Raw genomic sequence first — 19926 nt, 5'->3', positions numbered from 1 at the left:
CATCCAAATTTGACTCGGATTGACACTTACTTGTTAGAAATGGTTTTGAAATTTCTACACAGAAAATTTCAACTTTCTAGCTTTCAATTTGTGGAAGCAGCAAAGAAAATGAAAAACATATTACATGAAGGTAACAGTTCTACCATCTATTGTGGCTGCTCCTTTACACTTACCTTAATAGCCCTACATTGTACTTTAGAAAAGCAAGACAAGCATCATATTTATCTCTTTTTATAATTAAGTGCTTTGCTTAATATGTAGACCTTCTTAATCTTTAAAATTGAAAAATTCTTTCAGTATTAGCTAGAAAATGAGTTCATAAATTTCTCGATGTTGAAATAATAAATCCCATACTACCCTTGATGTAAAAAATGATAGGAAAAATGTTTCCTTACAACAGCGGTCACAAATCACACATAGTGAGTTACAAATACAGTAAAAATTAATAATGATTCAAAATTACATTGAAATATCTTCAGATATTAATATAGAGTACTTAAATGCATTTATAACACTATTTAAAACAAAATTTTACATATGGGGAAAATGTTCAAGATGATATAATTCCGAAAACGTCACACAAGAATATAAAATATACTAAAGTAGCCCTAGAGTACTACAACATAAAAATTTAATATACATTACACAATCTATCCTAAAACTGGCCCTCCTAATTTTTGGGACTGCTCACCTGCATCAGTTAATACGCTAAATATCTTATGAATTGCAACTGTATACTAAGCACTGTGGAGTGTACATACACTTCCCCGGCGCTGTGTTGTACTTTCATTTTGAAACCACCAAAACATTGTCATTTTCCTGAAGTTCTACGGCAATGTACTTTGTAGTGGCCAATGTACTTGTTATCTGAGGGGGGCACATCTTTCAATTCAAATGATATGTCTCTTATGTGTAAGTTCGTGGCAACGTCCTGAAACCTACAGAGAGTAAACTTTTCCACAGTTACACGTGGGAATGTTTCTGATGTTACACCTTTATCGTCAAGTTGAGGCTGTACTTCAAGGAATATAATTTTATTTGCTAACGCTCGATTAATTCTTCTTTTTCCTGCACAGATAGTACTTGTTGGCACACTTTCATCGGGTATTTTCAAAGAATTAGGCACATTGTCATGGTTTTGAAGTACTTTTCCGCAACATCCTTCTGTACATTCGGTATGATCCATGACACATTTTTCTAAGGAAACTTTCTGAAGCTGTCGAAATAACAGCAACTTTTCTGAACGTTACTAATTTGCAAAATTCAGAGATACATATTTCCTCCTCAGACAAAGTTACTGTCATCCGGTAGTACGTCTTTCAAAATGGAAGCTGCTGTCGAATAACAGTATACTCTGATATTTTTCTTTTGCATTGAGACATGATTGAAGAAGTTTTTAAGAACTCTTGCTCTCAGTTGATATGCATCTTGACAAATACCTTTGGTAGCAATTGTTTGTATTAACTGAGAAACAGAAGAGTCCTTGTTTGTCGAAACAAACTCACGAAATGACCTGGAATCACAATATATTACAGTAAGTTCGTGAATTATCGCTCTCGTTGCTCTCACAATATCCAAAATGTCTTCAAACACATTATCCTCTTGCTTTGTTTCCTAAAGAAGACACTCTTTTTGACATCGTTGATTATTGCTTTCCCAGTTTCGAGAATATTCTTTCCGAGCAATTTTTTCTTGAGTCTACTTTTTGCTTCTTTGGATGGAAATGTTTGACTTACTCTCAGCTACAAAAATAATATCATCAAGAATGTTCTTGAATTGTTGCAGGTTTGTAGAATTTACAAGTGAACCCACACATCTCATGTAAAACTCTTTACCTCGTTTATCAGCTTGCATTAGGCATAGCAATTGTGATATGTTTTTTCCTGAAATATGCAACATCAACTGTAACATAGACAGGAAGATTAGGAGTCCTAAAAGTTAGGAGAGTCAGTTTTAGGATAGATTGTGTAATATATTGAATTTCATATTATAGTATTCTAGGGCTACTTTAGTGTATTTTGTATTCTTGTGTGGCGTTTTCGGAATTATGTCACCTTGAACATTTTCCTCATATGTAGATTTTTATTTTATATAGTGTTATAAATGCATTTAAGTACTTTTATATTAATATCTGAAGAAATTTCAATGTAATTTTGAATCGTTACTAATTTTTACTGTATTTGCAACTGTCACTATGTGTGATTTATGACCGCTGTTGTAAGGAAACATTTTTCCTATCATTTTTCACATCAAGGGTAGTATGGGATTTATTATTTCAACATCGAGAAACTTATGAACTCACTTTCTAGCTAATAATACTGAAAGAATTTTTCAATTTTAAAGATTACGAAGGTCTACATATTAAGAAAAACACTTAATTATAAAAAGAGATAAATATGATGCCTGTCTTGCTTTTCTTGAGTAGAATGTAGAGCTGTTAAGGTGAGTGTAAAGGAGCAGCCACAATAGATGGTAGAACTGTTACCTTCATGTAATATGTTTTTCATTTTCTTTGCTGCTTCCACAAATTGAAAGCTAGAAAGTTGAAATTTTCTGTGCAGAAATTTCAAATCATTTCTAACAAGTAAGTGTCAATCCGTGCCAAGTTTGGATGGTGACTGTAATAATAAATCAATATTACATGTGAATAAAATATAAATTAAAAATACTGAACGACACTTGAAAATGGTTTTGAACTTTCTTCTCGTAGGGTTAAAATTTACGAAAGTAGCAGACAGAGAAAGAGAGAGAGAGAAAGGACGGATTTGAGTACGTGCAGAGTACGAACTCAATGACGGCGGTCCCTGCGGGCAGTGGCGGCGGTTGGATAATCGGGGGACCAAGACATAATCTGAACAATTGTATATCAATGTTAGATTTCCTGGTGGTTTCTAACACTGATAAAAGGTTGTATAACTAATAGGATACTATCTTTTTTCACTTAAAATACCGTATATCGTATTTTTATTTTATTAAGTAAATTCATAAGAGCAATACAGGTAGGTACTAGCCTTTAATACTCTTAAACAACCAAAGTGTAAGAAAATATTTGAGTTCTTGCTCATGAACATCTTAAAATTATGTCTGGAAAATTGTGTGATCAGATTATTTAATAAATTTGCAAAACAAGTAAATAGAAGGGATAATATTAATCATAGTAATGAATATTGACGCTTGTTTTGTAATTATATTGAAACTTGGAATTACTGAACAACTTATATTTTTAATTTCACACATGTCATTAAATGAATGATTTTACTCTTAGAAAATTGAATACAGTAAGTACTGCAAGCATATGATATGATATTTAAAGAAATATGAAATTGCAATATTAATTGCTTTGAATTGCAATTAAAACGCAATTCCTGTAGCTTTCTTAACTCCACGGGAAGACAAATAACCAATACGTACTCACGCAACGGCAAATATTATATGGCACCATTTTTTTCCTATAAAACAGTAGTACATACAGAACCTTTACCAGGGTGTCCACATTCTGGAAAATAAGTGAAAGTCAGAGAAAGGTCAGGGAAGTAAAAATGTATTAGGTGAAGTCAGGGAAATGGCAGATTGGCCAGGGAAAAATCGATTTAGGTCCATTGTTCAATTACTGAATTTATGAAATGGGTTGATTTCTTTACTGTTACTGGATGCAAAATGTAGTGTTCTCAATGATGATATAGAGGGAGTCGGTATTCTGTGATATAGTTGTTGAAACTAATTTTCTGTGAGAAACACATCTAACTGCATCCTGGCATATTTGAGCAAAAGAGTAGATCGCTGTTCTAGAAGAATTGCATAGTGCCAAGAGGATATCTGGACAAGTGGCTGAGAACGCGAAGAAATAATATCTCCAGTTCACAGTGAAAGCTCAGACTGAAGAATTTAAGGAACACTCGAATGAATTCATAGCCAATGACAGAGATGGTATTGGACTTGATGAGTTTTTTCTTAGTCTTAGGAAATGGGAAGAACTTCGTTGACTTATGGTCAGTTATGAAATTCTGTTTTATCTTCTTTCACGGGAAACGCATTTTTTGAAAGTGGTTTCACAATAAATAAAATTCTCATTGTTGACAACTTACGAGAAGAATCTCTGGTGGCTCAACGGATCATATATGATTCTGTGGTGAGAATAGGTGGATCATCAAGATTAATAATTACAAGAGGTATGAAAAATTCAGTGAGATGTTCAATGAGACAATATCAGGTGTATTTGAAAAAGAAAAGAGAAATAAATGCTGGAGACGAGAAGAGGAGAGAGAAACGGAAGATTCAGCAACAACTAAAGGAGCTGGAGGAAGAAGAGAAGAAAATTAAATTGCGGAGACAACAAGAAGGATATTCAGATCAATGAGGAGAAAACTGTGCGAGAAAGGATGAAAAGAAATTTCTAAATGAGTTGCATTTAACAACTGCACTAGCAAAAGTATGTGTTACATAACTTTTTTTTTTTTTTTTTTAATAATCAGTAAAATCATGTATGAACTGTTTATTACTATAGGCAATATTATAATGTTGTGTAATTGGTATTATAATGTGTAAGCGTTGTGTAATATGTAGTAGAGTGGAGCGAAAAAGTCAAAGCTGTGCAATCAAATAGCACTAGGTGCCAAAAGTTGTGTATTGACTAGTATAACATTCGTGAATTTTTTTCATAATTTTTGAACTTCATCTTCATTCCCCGCAAGAGCCTTAAATGTTTGCAATTTTGATGAAAATTTGAATTTTCTTGAAAATACTGAATTTTTTTAAAGCTGCCCAATGAAATCGAACTAGGTGATAGAAGTTGCATAATGAGTAGTTTGACTACACCATTCATGATTTTTAAAATAATTTGCATCTTCATTCCCCGCAAGGGTCTGAAATTTTGCAATTTTTATGCTATATTCTAAGGCATATTCAAGGACATTTAGATGGCGCAACAGTGGGTCACAAAAATTCTAGAGAACTATAAAAAAACGTTTAACCAATTGTGGGGGACTGTCCCGTCTAATAATATGATTTGAGATGTGTTTTTTGGGGAGAAATATGATAGCCCTAGAATAAGCCTCAAATATGCCCGCTTCCCAATGTTGAAGGCAACTCTGCTCCCCTGATCTTCCAGAGTAGCCCTATCATTTTTCAACTTCATAAGTATATTTTGAACATCGCAAAAAAAAAAAAAAGTTATTACTGCACCCCTCGCAATGTTGAAAACAGATATGCGCCGGTGATTGTGAAGATTTACCAATCGTTAATTTTCAAGCGATTGAAGAAAAAATACGTCAGCAACCTTAGCACAGACCAAACCTTAGCACTATGTGGGATATTTGCAAAGCAATCTCTGCTGGTGAGTGTTCACCGAACTTTGTATCAAGAAGTTCGGGAAAATTATTCTATGCCAGATGGCCAACCAGGGCCGTAACTTGTGGGAGGAAACTACTCCCCAGGGAAGCTCATAGCCGTTCGAGGGGGGCCCATTTTAAGACAAAATTTTCTTACTCCATATACGATACGAACGTGAAATTATAAATGAAGCATCAAACAGGTTCACTACATTACATAAACAAAACAGCACACAAAAGATACATAAAACAAAAATGTGTCGTGGACCCATTTCAGTAAAAAAAATATCTACTATTAGGGGCCCTAGAAATAATATTTATTCGGAAGGCTATACTGTGCGTTTGGTGAGACTGGAAGGGCATCGTGTATCACGAGGTGCTGCTGCAGAAACTCGGACATGTACTGTTGACAATTACCTCAAGAGCACCTTGCAATTCAAAAGAAACGACTGATCAACAGAAAAAATGTCGTATACTACGCTGACAGCACCAGATCGTATACATCTTTAACGAGCGGTCAGAAATGAAGAAAACTCGGTTGGATGTTTTCATACATCCACCGTATAGTCCTGACCTGGTACTATCATTTGTTTCGATCTCTGCAAAACTCCTTAATTGTATTACGTTAGTTTCAAAAGAGGTTTGTGAAAACTTCTGTCACAATTTTATGACTAGAAACTGTATAAAAAGAGGATAATGATGTTCCCAGAAAAATGACAGAAAGTCATCGGATAGAATGGTGCATATGTTGTTTCATACTATTATTATCAAATCACAATAATGTATTCTCAGTTTTCACCTCCAAATGCTCAATACTTTTTAGATAACTTGATATCATTTGATCATGATACTAATGCTGGCCGTTTATTCTCACATTCAAGTTGTTAATATAGTTTTTCTTTTGGACAGGTGGAATGCTGGTAGTGTCAGTAAGTGTTGCTGGACTTGTTACTTTAGCTGCTATGACTCAACCAGCCTTAGCACCTGAAGCAAAGCATTCCTTGCTGCAATATGTCACTGGAAAGTATCTGCTTCCCGCTAATTGCAAGGTAGTATTCGATTGGTGTGATCCACATGTTGTAGGGGAAACTATGACCTTCAGTGTTAAGGTAAGGAATACTGGGTCTATTTATTATTTATTTATTTATTTTTATTTTACTTACTGTTTTCATGCATTATATAATAATTATCAGTGTAAAGTATCGCAAGGGGTGAAAGTTTCTTTGAGAAATCGCATATTATGGAATTTAATTATTATTATTATTATTATTTATAGAATACGTAGTAAAGAAAACAGTTTTATCCTTCATAAGGTATTGACTAATAATGAGTCAGTTTTTATTTGTTTGGCTTTATTTTCTATTAATCAAATAAACCTAAAAGTGAAATTTAACGTCTTATAATCCATATTGCTTTACGGTTTTTTTTTTTTTTAAGAAACTAGACTCGTAGCAAAATAAGAAACTAATTTAAAGTTGGAGGAGCATATATTACCCTGTTGCCACGTCGTGAATATTCCGCTTACTTGTCCACTATAACTATCCTCTCTAATAAAAGAGGAGTTTTTTTTCTTTCTTCATGAATGAGAGGGATTGCTTGATTGTGTGTGAGGGGGGGAAAAGAAACGAAGAGAGTGAAATGAAGTCTCGTACCTTTAAATATATATATATATATATATATATATATATATATATATATATATATATATATATATATATATATATATATATATATATATATATATATGTGTGTGTGTGTGTGTGTGTGTGTGTGTGTGTGTGTGTGTGTGTGTGTGTGTGTGTGTGTGTGTGTGTGTGTGTGTGTGTGTGTGTGTGTGTGTGTGTGTATATATATATATATGAATGAATGAATGAATGAATGAATGAACAATATTTAAAATGTCAACAAATACGTAAAAAGATGAACAAATAAAATCACAATGCAGCTAGCTGTGTTCAAATTTGTTTGAATTTGGGGGAACAGTAATTATATTGAAAGAATTTATTTTCTATTGATAAGTGGTTTTTCGTTGCTTAATAGAATTTAATACCCAATTTTAGCCACTGCGATATGTTAAAATATGGATCTACAGTTAAACTCTGAATCCGAACCATAGTGACTCCTCAGGAAACCGAACCCTGAATCTCTGCATAACTGACCACTATGAAACCAAGTGTTGACATTGAATATTGGAAGATATTTAATCTACTATTTTCTCCTGAACCCTGTGAAATTCGTAAATTAGAATGGTTCTTAATTTAAATACTCAATGCAAAGAATATTTATAGTGAAATATAAAATTCAGACTGTATCCAAATACAGGAATGAGATGAACACATGCATATAAAGACAACAGAAACAAAATCATTTCTTGTACTGTAAAAAGTAGAAGATTTACTCTTTTCATCTAAATGAACAAACATTTCTGAATGCGTTGTAACAAGACAGCAACATCGAAATTATATTGCAATTTTCTACAGACTCCTTCACCTATAGCCACCACGTGGCCTCAGTTTCAATAATCTTAATCACATCGTGACAAAGATTCCCATCTCAACACAAATTCCCACGAGGTACTGAATTGTCAGCTCTCTACTAATTCTACTGCCTTTGTTTTTGTATAGACCATAAATTTTAGTTGTAATATTTTTTCGAATCCTATTTGGAAAGTATTGGGACATTAACAACTTTTTATTTTGTTGTTAATGTCAAAACTGTAATAATAAAATTTTGTTGTAGTAATTTTTATACATTAGGTAAATTATATGAAGTATATGTAAATTTATTTTTCAGTTTTTCCAACGTAATGGTCGTCCTTACCCTATTTGTGACACAGATAACTTGCTAGTCGAAGTCACTCAAGGAAGTCACAAAGTAGCCACTTTAACGGAATTGGGTGGAACAGATCCAAGCCTAGCAAACGTTGCTGTAGTAAAATTCACCGTACGCCACTCTGGGCAATATCAAATTTCTGTGCTTATTGGGAACACTCACGTGAAAGGTAGTCCTTTCCTCAAAAATTTTCTTCCAGGTGAGTATTAGTAAAGATTGCATATGAAGGGTACAGAAGTAAAACCAACAGAGTTCATTGTAGCAAAGTTTCAAGAACTCAAGTTTACATATAGCGTACTTACAACATTAAAATAAATAACAACTACTACGCAGGGTTTTCATTGTTTGTTAGGGCTTAACTATTATTTATTTATTTATTTATTTATTTATTTATTTATTCATTCATTCATACCATACTAGCTGAAACTCATTCTTCGCACGCGGAGGATAAAGTTTATGCAATATATCATATTTGAAGATCAAGAAATCAGTAAAATATATAAATAACGAAGAGCGATGCCGTCGGTGTTGCCCCTGTCAATATCAATGAAATAAATAGATAATGAAGAGTAACGCTTTTGGCATTATCCTATCAATGTGAATGTAATAAATAAATAAATAAATAATGAATAGCAACGCCTTCAACGTTGCCCCTTAATCAATATAAGTGAAATAAGTAAATACCGAAAACCAATGCCTTCGGTGTTGCCTCTCTCAGTTCCTGGACCGGAAGGCATGTCCCTCCTTCCTTGAACTGAAGCTCAAATGTCATCTGTACTTTCATAAATCAGCTTAGCAATACCGAAAGCTATGGATTCAAAACTAATATCTGAAATTTTGAACGTTATTTTTCACGCCCTCTCAACCCTCATGATGATAGGGACAAAAGTTGGATTTGAACGGCGTCGGGTGTGTTACTATCCATCACAGCGATCCAGTAAACTATTAATTTGATACGAACAGCATCCAATTTGGACATGTTATTTTTCACGCCCCATCTGCTAACACCACATGACGATGGGGGCTAAAGATTGATTTGAACTTCGTCGAAAGTGTTACTGTCCATCTCAGCGACCCCGCTCAACTGTGAATCTGATACTAATACCGGTCATTTTTGGCATGTTATTTTTCATGACCTCCAGTTTCTCGCGACGATAGGAGCTAAAGTTGGACTTAAACGGCATCGAGAGTGTTATTATTCAGTCAGCAATTGAAAACTTAGAATTTGACGTAATATTGATCATTTTGGCCATAATATTTTTCATCTTCCCCCTCCCCCACGAACTTTCCATGGCGATGGTACTAGAGTTTTTATTTGCATGGAGGGTGTTCTATTCATCTCAGCAAGCCCGAAACCTATGGCTCTGACATTAATATCAGTCATTTTGGATATGTCATTTTTCACACACCCCCATACACCCACGACGATGGGGTCTAAAGTTGAACTTGAAGGGAATTGTTGTGTTAGTTACTGTTCATTTCAGCGACCCGAAAACTATGAATTTAACACTAATATCTGGCGTCAAGAGTTTTTATAATCTCCCTTAATGCTATATTTTGACACCCCGTATCTCCCCCATCTCAAAATTCGAAAAAGAACTTCGTATAGAATTGGATCTGGTCAAGATCTATTCATTTTCCAAATTTGGTGACTCTAGGTCACTCCTTTCTATGCGAAAAGCTGATGAAAGAGACAAACATTTGCAGAGAGATAAACATATTTTATTAGTAAACATTGGGGAAAAAACGTTTTTCATGAACTAGTTTGGTTGCTTTCTGTTAAATTGTAGAGAATCCATGCGTCCTAACTTTTGAACTTCCTCATAAAGGCGATTGTTTATTGGTCATAGCCCACTACATTGCCAATTCTTTAATTGTGATTGACGTGGGTCATGGTGGTGTGAAGGCACTTATGCACTCTAAGGGGATAGAAAAGTAAAACGGCTGGAAAGATCCTTCTCCAATAACTGGGTCCGTATTCTTCACAGCGTTGCTAGCATACGAATGTAAAGTAGTACATTACCATTGTTTATTTTAAACTCAGATAGCAGAGAAAGTAGTACATTTTATTTGTGCATTTTCTTAGAGTATAACCAGTAGAATGTGCACAACACAATAATAATAATTTTCACCGTTTATACCTTCCTACAGTGAAAATATTAACATTTAAAGAGTACTCCGTCACTAACTGCGTATCAATAACATTAGAGAAACTAGATATCTTCAAAATCACTTTCCTACTTTTTCACACCGTTGCCCTTAATTATGATCAACAAAAGTAACCTTTTAAAGAAGTTCTGTAAATTAAACAATAATATTGTCACCACAAAGATATATAACAATCCATTATTGTAGTTATTATTTAATAAAAGGTACGGACCATCGACCTAAACTTTCTTACTCCAATTCGTTAAACTAAATCATGGTGTGCTTCAGTTACTAATGAAACTTTGTCTTCTGAAATTCAAACAATATTATAAGACACCTTCGGAAAACTTCACCGGCAGAAATTTCTCCAAAATTAAACTACTAATTATAGATTTTTCCATAAGAAAAAACTTACGCTATACGTTAGAGTTATTAATAAAATATTTGTTTATAAAATAAGAATAAAATCACATGGATGGTATTTTACAAAATTGTGAAAAAAAATAATAATAAGAGTAAAGTATCCCTTGTGAATATTCTCATGAAAGTGATTTATACAACATTATAAGAATAATGATGAAGAACTTATGAACTGTGTCCAAAATCACCTGTTCTTTTGAGAAAGTAGTCGGAGAAGAAAGTCATCCCAAGAGTAAACTACCCCTTTTGATGTTTTTTCGTATGGAATAATTTGCACAATATTATACAGTTGTTACTGAAATATTTATTTATGGAAAATAAAGAAAATAGCATGAGTCATTTTTGAGTTAATAGTCCGTAAAAAAAAAAAAATCAACGCCAAGGATAAACTAACCTTCGTAAACCTTTTTAGATCAAATGAGTTATGCCATATTATCAGGTTATTAATTAAATATTTAATTTTGAAATATGAACAAGATCACATGAGTTGTTTTTGAGAAAATCATCCGAAAAAAAAAAAAAAAAACACCCCCGAAAAATAAACTATCCCTCGTAGATTTTTTCAGCACAGTTGAGTTATGCTCTATTGTAAAGTTATTAGTGGAATATTTATGAAATATGAAGAAAAGTGCACGAATCGTTTTTGAGAAAATAGTCCGAAAAATACTTACCCTCAAAAATAAACTACCTCCATACTTTTTTTTTTCTTTTAAGGAGAAATGAGTTAGTGGCGTATTGCCAGATAATTAATGGAATATTTATTTACGAAATATGAACAAAATTGCCTGAATCGTTTGTGAGAAAATAATCTGAAAGAAGTTCACCCCCAAGAATAAACTACCCCTACTCGATCTTTCGCAGAGCAGTGACTTAGATCCCATGATAGGGTTGTTTTTGAAAAATTGATTTAAGAAATATGAACAAAATTGTTAGAGCCACTTTCGAGAAAATTATAATTTTTATTTTTAAATAAACTACCCTTATTTTAGGGGTAGGAAAAAATTTGAAACCCCCCTTGGAAAATTACATAAAATCTTTAAATTTAAAGTGTAATTGAATTACGTTGGACGATGTGACCTCTAAGTGAGTATACATCAGGACGAACAGACGGATAGATATCGAAAAAACACCTTTTTGAGTATCTATGGGCCATGAAACGTGTAAATCCGTTGAAATCTTAAATTCTATTTTTTTCTTCGTCGCTCGAAAGTAAAATAATAATAATAATAATAATAATAATAATAATAATAATAATAATAATAATAATAATTACTGTTACTAGCAGAATTATTTATTGTTTAGTACTTGACAAGTTCGAGTTCGCTAACCTAAGAAAATTATCCTAAAATTTGATTTGTGTTCGTTTACTTACATGATATTCTAATAGCCCGAGTAACACAATGTTATCATCAGGGACGTAGGCAGGATTTATTTTCGAAGGGCGTCTACCATTTAAAATGGGTACTCGAAATACATAAAATTTATTTTATTTGTATCTAAAAATATACTAATTTTCTTAAAAATAGGAAGGTCCGTACCCCTAGGGCCCATCCTTGGGTACATAACTGTTGTTATTATCATTATTAATCATAGCATTCATTGTTTTTAAATTATTTTTAAATGCATGCGTTACAAAGTAGTTTCCACAAATGTGAATTAGTTACTGCGCAGGAGGAGGTAGAGTAAAAATCCAGCCTCAACCCTTCCTCAAATGAAAATCTTGAATCTAACTGTGGCGATGAATTCAATAATATATTCAATCATAACAAAATTTGTGTTGCTACCTTAAATTAGTGACAATTAATTAATTAATTAATTAAGGCAGACGGTGAGAGAGAGAGAAAGAGAGAGTGAGTGAAAATCGAACCTCCACCTCTTTTCATATAAAATTTCGAATCTAATTTAATAATTCAGATGGCTTTCCCTCGCCGGGCAAAACAAAATTTGTATTTCTTTCCTCAATTAATTACAATTAGTTAACTAAAATGAAGAGGGACAAAATATGAAAATCCAGCCTCCATCTTTTCTCATATGAAGATCTTGTATCTAACCATGGCATTGGATTCTCCTTTTCCGATATTATTTGTTGCTGTCCAAAACAAAATTTGTGCTTCTACTGTCAATTAATCATAATTAATTACTGAAATGGGGGAATGAGAGTGAAAATACAACATCCACCCCTTCTCACATAGAAATATCGAATCCGAATATGATTTATTTCTCTGTGCACATAATAGTAGATACGGCGGGAGAGAGAAAATCCAACTTTCATTTTTTCTCACCTGAAAATTTCGAATCTAAAGTATGCCGATGAATTCCCATCTGGATAACATAATTTGTGCGGTCAGAAACAAAAGTTACGCCGCTATCCTCAGTCAATCACAATCAATTAATAAAAATGTAGGGGAATAGAGTAAAAATCTAGCGTCTACCTATTTTCATATGAAAATCTCGAGTCATCGTTTGCCGATGGATTCACCACTGCACATAATATCACAATTAACTATAATTAAAATGGAGAAGAAAGAATGTATGAAATTCCAGCCTCCAACCTTTCTCGCTTTACTAGGGGCTATTCGTTAATATCTACTAATTCATTGTGGCTACTCTAAAATGAAGTGGTTGTTCACGAATCAGTTGTACTTCAGTGTGAGTCACTTTAATGATAATACTATTCATAAATGTGCTCTAATTCAATTGGGATACTCTTAAATGACAAGAGCTATTCGAAAATGTGCTCTACTTTACACTGAAATGACATGGGCTATTTGCAGAAGTTCTCTAATTGACTGGGGTTACACTATAGAGGGGTGCTTTTCATAAACGTGCTGTAATTCACTAGAGCCATTTTTAAATAACAGGTCTATTCATAAATATGTTCTGCTTCACTGAGGCTACACTCTAACGTTAGAGGCTATTTATTCATTAATGTGTTTTGCTTTACTGAGGTTACTTTTAAATAACATGGCCATCCAGGTTTGTGTTTTGCTTCACTGGGACTACACTCAAATGATACGGGCTGTTTAAAATGTGCGCTAATTCGCTAAAGCTACTCTTTAATCAGGGGGTCTATTCATATATGTGTTCTACTTCATTGAGGCTCACTCTAATGACAGGGGGTATTTATAAAGATGCTCTAATTTATAGGGTTCCTACTGGTCAGGGAAATCAGGGAAAATGGTGTAGGTCAGGAAACTCAGGGGAAAAGACTGGAAATCAGGGACTGGAAATATATTTTTTCTAACATTAATTGTACACCAATTTCATCTTAGCCAACCATTATGTGGGACGTTGCTCAGATTTTTATGGGAAGTAAGTGGAATGTACGTATGAGCAATTGATTATTATTTGTCTCTATGGAATAAATATTCTCATATATAAATACTCACCGTTATTTATTCCTTATTTATACAGGGTGGCACAAAAGTAGGTATACAGTACCGTACTGATCAGCTCATTGCATTTTATATCATTTCTTATTGTTATCCATCAGGTAGACTTAATTTCTTTATTATTTGTTCTTAATGAGTTTTTACTTATATCTTAAGCTCGGAAGAGCCGAAGCAGATAAACCCAGTAACCAGAATGTTATACTTGATCAATGAAGGGTTGTATACCTACTTTTGGGCCACCCTGTGTGTGAACGTCATTCGACACCTGTCATCAAAGTCAGGGAATTTCCTGCCAAAGGTCAGGGAAAAAGATTTCTCCAGATCAGTAGGAACCCTGTACTGGAACTTCTCTTAAATGACAGGATCTATTCATAATTACGTTCTGTTTCTCTTGGTATACACTTTAATAATAGGGTTACTCATAAATGTTCTCTAATTCATTGGGGCTACACTCAATGATAGGGACTATTCATAAATGTGCTATATTTCAATAAGGCTACTCTTAAATAACAGGACTATTCATAAATGTATTCTATTTCACTGGAGCTACTCTTAAATGGCAAGGTCATTCATGTATGTGATCCTTCACTGAAGCTACACTCAAATGACACGAGTCATTCATGAAGATACTCTAATTCTGTGCATCTTATCATAAATGACTGGTGCTACACTTTAATAATGTTATTCATAAACGGTCTCTAATTTATTGAGGCTACTCTTAAATAATACCGAAAATAAAGAAATGTGTTCTAATTTCCTTGAGCTAAACTTAAATGACAATGGATATAAATAAATGTGTTCTGCTTCAGTGGGACTACATTTTAATGATAAAGGATATGCATAAATGTGTTTTATTTCACTGGAGCTACAGTCTAATGATATGGCCTATTCATAAATTTGCTTTGTTCCAATGAGGCTACTCTTAAATAACAGGACCATTCATAAATGTGTTCTGTTTCACTGTGGCTATACTCTAATGATAGGGAGTATTCATTAGCGTGCTTGATATGATTTACAGATATCTCATGAAGCATCGAAGAGTCCATAACTCGTGTCCGCTCTGAATAATCCTCATTGAGTCCTCGAAACAGACGTATTTTAAGAAATACTCTCTGCGTGTATATTGGCAAGTCGAAACAATCAGGAAATCCATCGTCATAATTAGATTGGATATTTTCGTGTAAGGAATGGTGGATCTTGAATTTTCACTCCGAAGTCCCATGTTTCTCCTGCGCGCGCTTTTTACGTCAAAATTTGCTTCTAAAAAGAGAGAATTTTATTGCTGTGCACTCAACTACACAGGTGTCCAAAACTTAAGCATAATGACTGTTCGAGTACATAGGGGACGAAGAACGTAAAGAAGGCATACCAAATGGAACCACAATACCAACATATGACACGTAGGCCCCACGAATACGAAACAGGCCAAATTGGAAAGCAAACTTGCTAGAAGGGGTCACAAAACACAAACTCACAACGTGATACCATAATAGACATATCACAAAAACATTGTGAGACGCACTGGTGGCATCGAAAACAGGTTAATATGGGATATGGTCGCCCCGAACAGCCATACATGTCTGGCAGCGACGTTCCATGCTCAAGATCAGGTTGTTGAAGAGCTCTTGGGGTAGCTGATTCCAGTCCTCACGAAGAGCAGTACAGAACTCCTGGTGTGTCCTGGGGGCGGCTAGCGGGTTGCAACACATCTTCCTAATGCGTCCCACGCATGTTCAATTGGGTTGAAGTCCGGAGAACGCACTGGCCACTCGATACGTTGAATGTCTTCCGTCTCTAGGTATTCTTCCACCAGTTTGGCCTATGGGGACGGGCATTGTCTTCCATGAGCAGAAACTGTGGACCCACTGCGCCCCTGAAAAGCCACACGTGGGCCTGCAGAACCTCGTCTCTGTACCTCGGACCATTGATAGACCCAGCATCGAAGATGTGCAGGTCAGTACGACCATTCATCATAATGCCTGCCCAGACCAGTACTCCACTATCACCATATCGATGCCGTTCCACAATGTTCGTGGGATGTAAGCAAGTTCCCTGTTCGCGCCAGTACGATGGGAATCGCTCTGGGAAGTGTATCGGGATTCATCAGTGAACAGTACGCCGCTCCATTCGTTGGGTGTCCACTAGTGATGTTCCCGACACCACTGTAAATGGGCTCTTTTGTGTGCCTGCGTCAGTGAAAGACATATTGCTGGTCGTCGGGCATACAAACCCTTGACACGCAGTCTCCGGTACACAGTCTGGCGTGACACTTGTACCCCCTGAGGAGGCTGCAAGCTCCGCTGACAGTTGTCTTGCAGGCATTGTGTGGTTCCGACGCGCAGTTATGGTTAAGTAGCGGTCCTGTTGTGGAGTTGTAACCCGTACACGTCCCCCACCGGGCCTACGGCGACAGTGTCAGGGGTCGCAAAACTGTTTCCACAACATAGACACGACACTTTGTGGCACATTGATGACTCGTGCTACTGCTGCCTGTGTTACCTTTTACCAAGCGCCCAATGATTTGACCTTTGGTAAACACATCCAACTTGACGTCTTTGTGCCATATTTCATTAATATCTTGCTATATTCAACTCAGAAGTACCTTCCGCTCACTACAGCACTGCACTCACTGCACACACGGAAGGCACCTTTTTTGAGTCCAAGCACTAGTTTTCGATTTTTCCCCATAGGGGGTCTGGCGAACGTTTGCTATAGCCGGTTCAATGCTCCTGACAAGCTATACACGCCACCCACCAAAACTTCTGTGCTCGCGATTACCTTCCCGCCTTTTGCATGCAACTTCTTGTAGTATGCTTAAGTTTTGGACACATATGTATATTGATTCTCGCTATATACGAGGAAGTGTTTCGAAACACTTCCATTGTACTGATTTCCCGATTAAATTAAAGGAAACCCCATCTCGGGTCTTTTTTTTTAAATCATTTTACACTTCACATTCTTAACGCGTAAGAAAAAAGGAGGAGGAAAAAGAAAGAAAGAAGGAAAGAAGTACATTCATATATATGATTTGCTATTTTCGGCCAAAATTCCATTGCCAAGAAAACACACTGAAATTATGCACGAATTCAGTATATAAACTCGAACTAGAATGTGAAGTAAATGTACGGAAATTTCAAGTTTATTGTATAAACCAAGTATCAAACTATAGTGATATGAATTCCGTTCGAGCAATAGAAGTAATACGTAACTGTAATTAAATATGTTTCTTTCTTCCTTTTCATTCTCTATCAAATGTCTTAAGATTTGATGCACTTCTAAACTTCCCGGATAAAAGGACAAAATTATTACTTTGTTTGCCATTGAACATCAGATACCTTCTTTTTAATGCTCAACTTGTAATTAATGTTGCAGTGTCTTCCACCTATGTACAATGCCAAGAACGTAATTCGTATACAACTTTTATGTAGTATTTACTGATATTGTGAGCATATAATGAAGCTGTTTCGTAATAAGATTATACGTATTGGCATGAACATCTGAAATAATTTACCAAGACTACCCTGGCTCACTAATAGTGCGCTCTTCTCTGGTGTAGTAGGTCCCTTGTTCGATCCCAGCCTGCGCTAAGTGAACTTTCTGGTAGACAAACACCATGTGCGTGGGTTTTCTTGGGGTTCTCGTGTTTCCTTCCACTTTTTCTTTGCACTCTTGTCATCCATCTCATCACCGTCTCCGTAGCCTTGGTGCATAATAGTGGAACATTAAATTCAAATATAATAATAATAATAATAATAATAATAATGTATACATAGTATATATGATGTATGTATAAAGTATTGTATGGTGTCATTTAAGAGTTGTAGACTGCACTCGGCAAAAGCATATGTTTTCATTGTTTTATGTTGCTTCTCTCTGGTAACGACGAAGGAGGATCAAATAAAAACCTTAAAAACGCAACACCTTTTAGAAATCTTACCTTTTATTTTTCAACGTAGTCTTCTTGACATTGAATGCAAGTATTCCACCGCTTCGGAAGTACGTGGATACCACGTTGGAAGAATTCTTTTGGTCGAGATTGTAGGCACTCGTGCACCTCATTTTTCACCTCTTCATCACTGTTGAAGTGCTTCCCTCTCATCGCTTCTTTGAATGGTACAAACACATAAAAGTCACAGGGGCAAGGTCTGGTGAAAAGGGGTGGATGAATGAGATATTCAAATTTGATGTCATCGATAGTCTCTAACGATCAAACGGGCAGTATGCGGTTGGACGTTGTCATGCAGTAAGAGGGTACATGAGAAGAAAAGTCCTCGTCGTTTACGCCTGATTACAGGGCGAAGTTATTTTTCATCAGGTTTGAATACGAGATACTGGTTACTGACTCCTTTTTCCATGTAATGTTCCAAAATTACTCCCTTTGCATCCCAGAAGAGAGTGAGTATGAGCGTTTTTTTATTATTATTATTATTATTATTATTATTATTATTATTATTATTATTATTATTATTATTTCGGCGAAGAGCTATGCCGCCATTCCTTGCTAGCTTTTTTGGTTTCAGGTCGATGATAGTGAATTCAGGTCTCATCACCTGTAACAATCCTGTCCAGAAATGCATCACCCTTGGCGTTAGAACGACGCAAAAGTTCTTCACAGGCGTCGAACGCAACGATCTTTCAATTCAGCAGTCAACTGACGTAGGACCCATCTTGCAGCCAACTTGTTGAAATGCAGATGTTGAACTGAACCAAAGTTAATATTCATGATGGTGGCGATTTCTTTCAGCGCAATACATCTTTGTTTTCCTTTACAAGCTGTGTCGCTAAGGCAATGTTTTCGTCGGTCACTACACGATGAGCCTGCCCCGGTCGAGAAGCATCCTCTTAAACCTCCTATACCACTCGTATACTTGCTGCAGAGACAAACACGAATCACTAAACTTTGCAGCCATCCTGCGATGAATTTCAATCGTTTTCACACATTCACTGCTCAAAAACCAGATCACTAAACGCTGTTTTAACGCAGTGCATGTTGACAGTGGAGCGACCATCTTGATACTGACGCTTCCGCGTTCATCGTTCTTCCAGCAACACTCTGCCATCTATCGTCGTTAAGTGCAATTCAAAGCATATTACTGCCATGTATCGAAGCAGTCCTCCAACTTTATGGCATTTGATTGTATTTTTAAGATTTTCATTTAATCCTCCCTCATATATACGATTTATTGCTTACGCAACCATGTAGCTTGTGTGTGCTTTTCATACAGTGTGTGCTTTTCAGTGTCTTACAGTAAAATTATTTCATACAGTGTAGGGTAACATTATTTCGTTATAGTCTAGTTTTACTGCCTTTTATTGCATTTTTAATTTAAAACCAGGATTAAATTTTCAATATTAAATAAAACATATATATATATATATATATATATATATATATATATTGTTTACTTGTGTAAAATATTGAAGAGTGTATTGCTGTAAGTACTGGAACTTTTTTTATTCTGTTTTCTTTTGTGTAATTGTTATTACTTCATCTAAAATTTTTTGGATGTCTTATTTTCTTAGGTCCACCAGATCCAAATAAAACTGTGTTTGTGAGGCACAGCTCTACTGTTGTTTGCACTGCAGGGATTCCGCACACTTTAACCATTGAACCTCGAGATGAATTCAACAACATTTGTATTTTCCAGCATAACGAAAACCCCACAGAAGACTATGAAGTATCCATTAGTGAGGTATGTCTCTATTTCATTGAAATGAGCTTTACTACTTCGTGACAACGAAAAGTGTTTTTCAGTGTCTTTCGTAAAGGGGAATCCAATTTGAGTAAACGTGGCACGTGTTTCCCA

The 19926-nt window shown here is 35.3% G+C and overlaps 1 protein-coding gene across 4 annotated transcripts in view; it reads left to right on the top strand.

Moving 5' to 3' along the window:
• LOC145686069 (apoptosis-resistant E3 ubiquitin protein ligase 1) overlaps nucleotides 1–19926 on the top strand; it is a 411433-nt gene that overhangs the window by 336682 nt on the left and 54825 nt on the right. For all 4 annotated transcript variants that reach the window (XM_081758980.1, XM_081758979.1, XM_081758981.1 and 1 more), the window contains 3 exons: nucleotides 6237–6436; nucleotides 8121–8358; nucleotides 19643–19812. In XM_081758980.1, coding sequence (XP_081615106.1) covers nucleotides 6237–6436; nucleotides 8121–8358; nucleotides 19643–19812 — 608 coding nt within the window. The remainder of the gene's footprint in view (nucleotides 1–6236; nucleotides 6437–8120; nucleotides 8359–19642; nucleotides 19813–19926) is intronic.

Source organism: Thermobia domestica, chromosome 5 (assembly GCF_964235325.1).
Source record: "Thermobia domestica chromosome 5, izTheDome1.hap1.1, whole genome shotgun sequence".
NCBI lineage: Eukaryota > Metazoa > Arthropoda > Insecta > Zygentoma > Lepismatidae > Thermobia > Thermobia domestica.
This window is presented reverse-complemented; position numbering and strand designations above follow the sequence as displayed.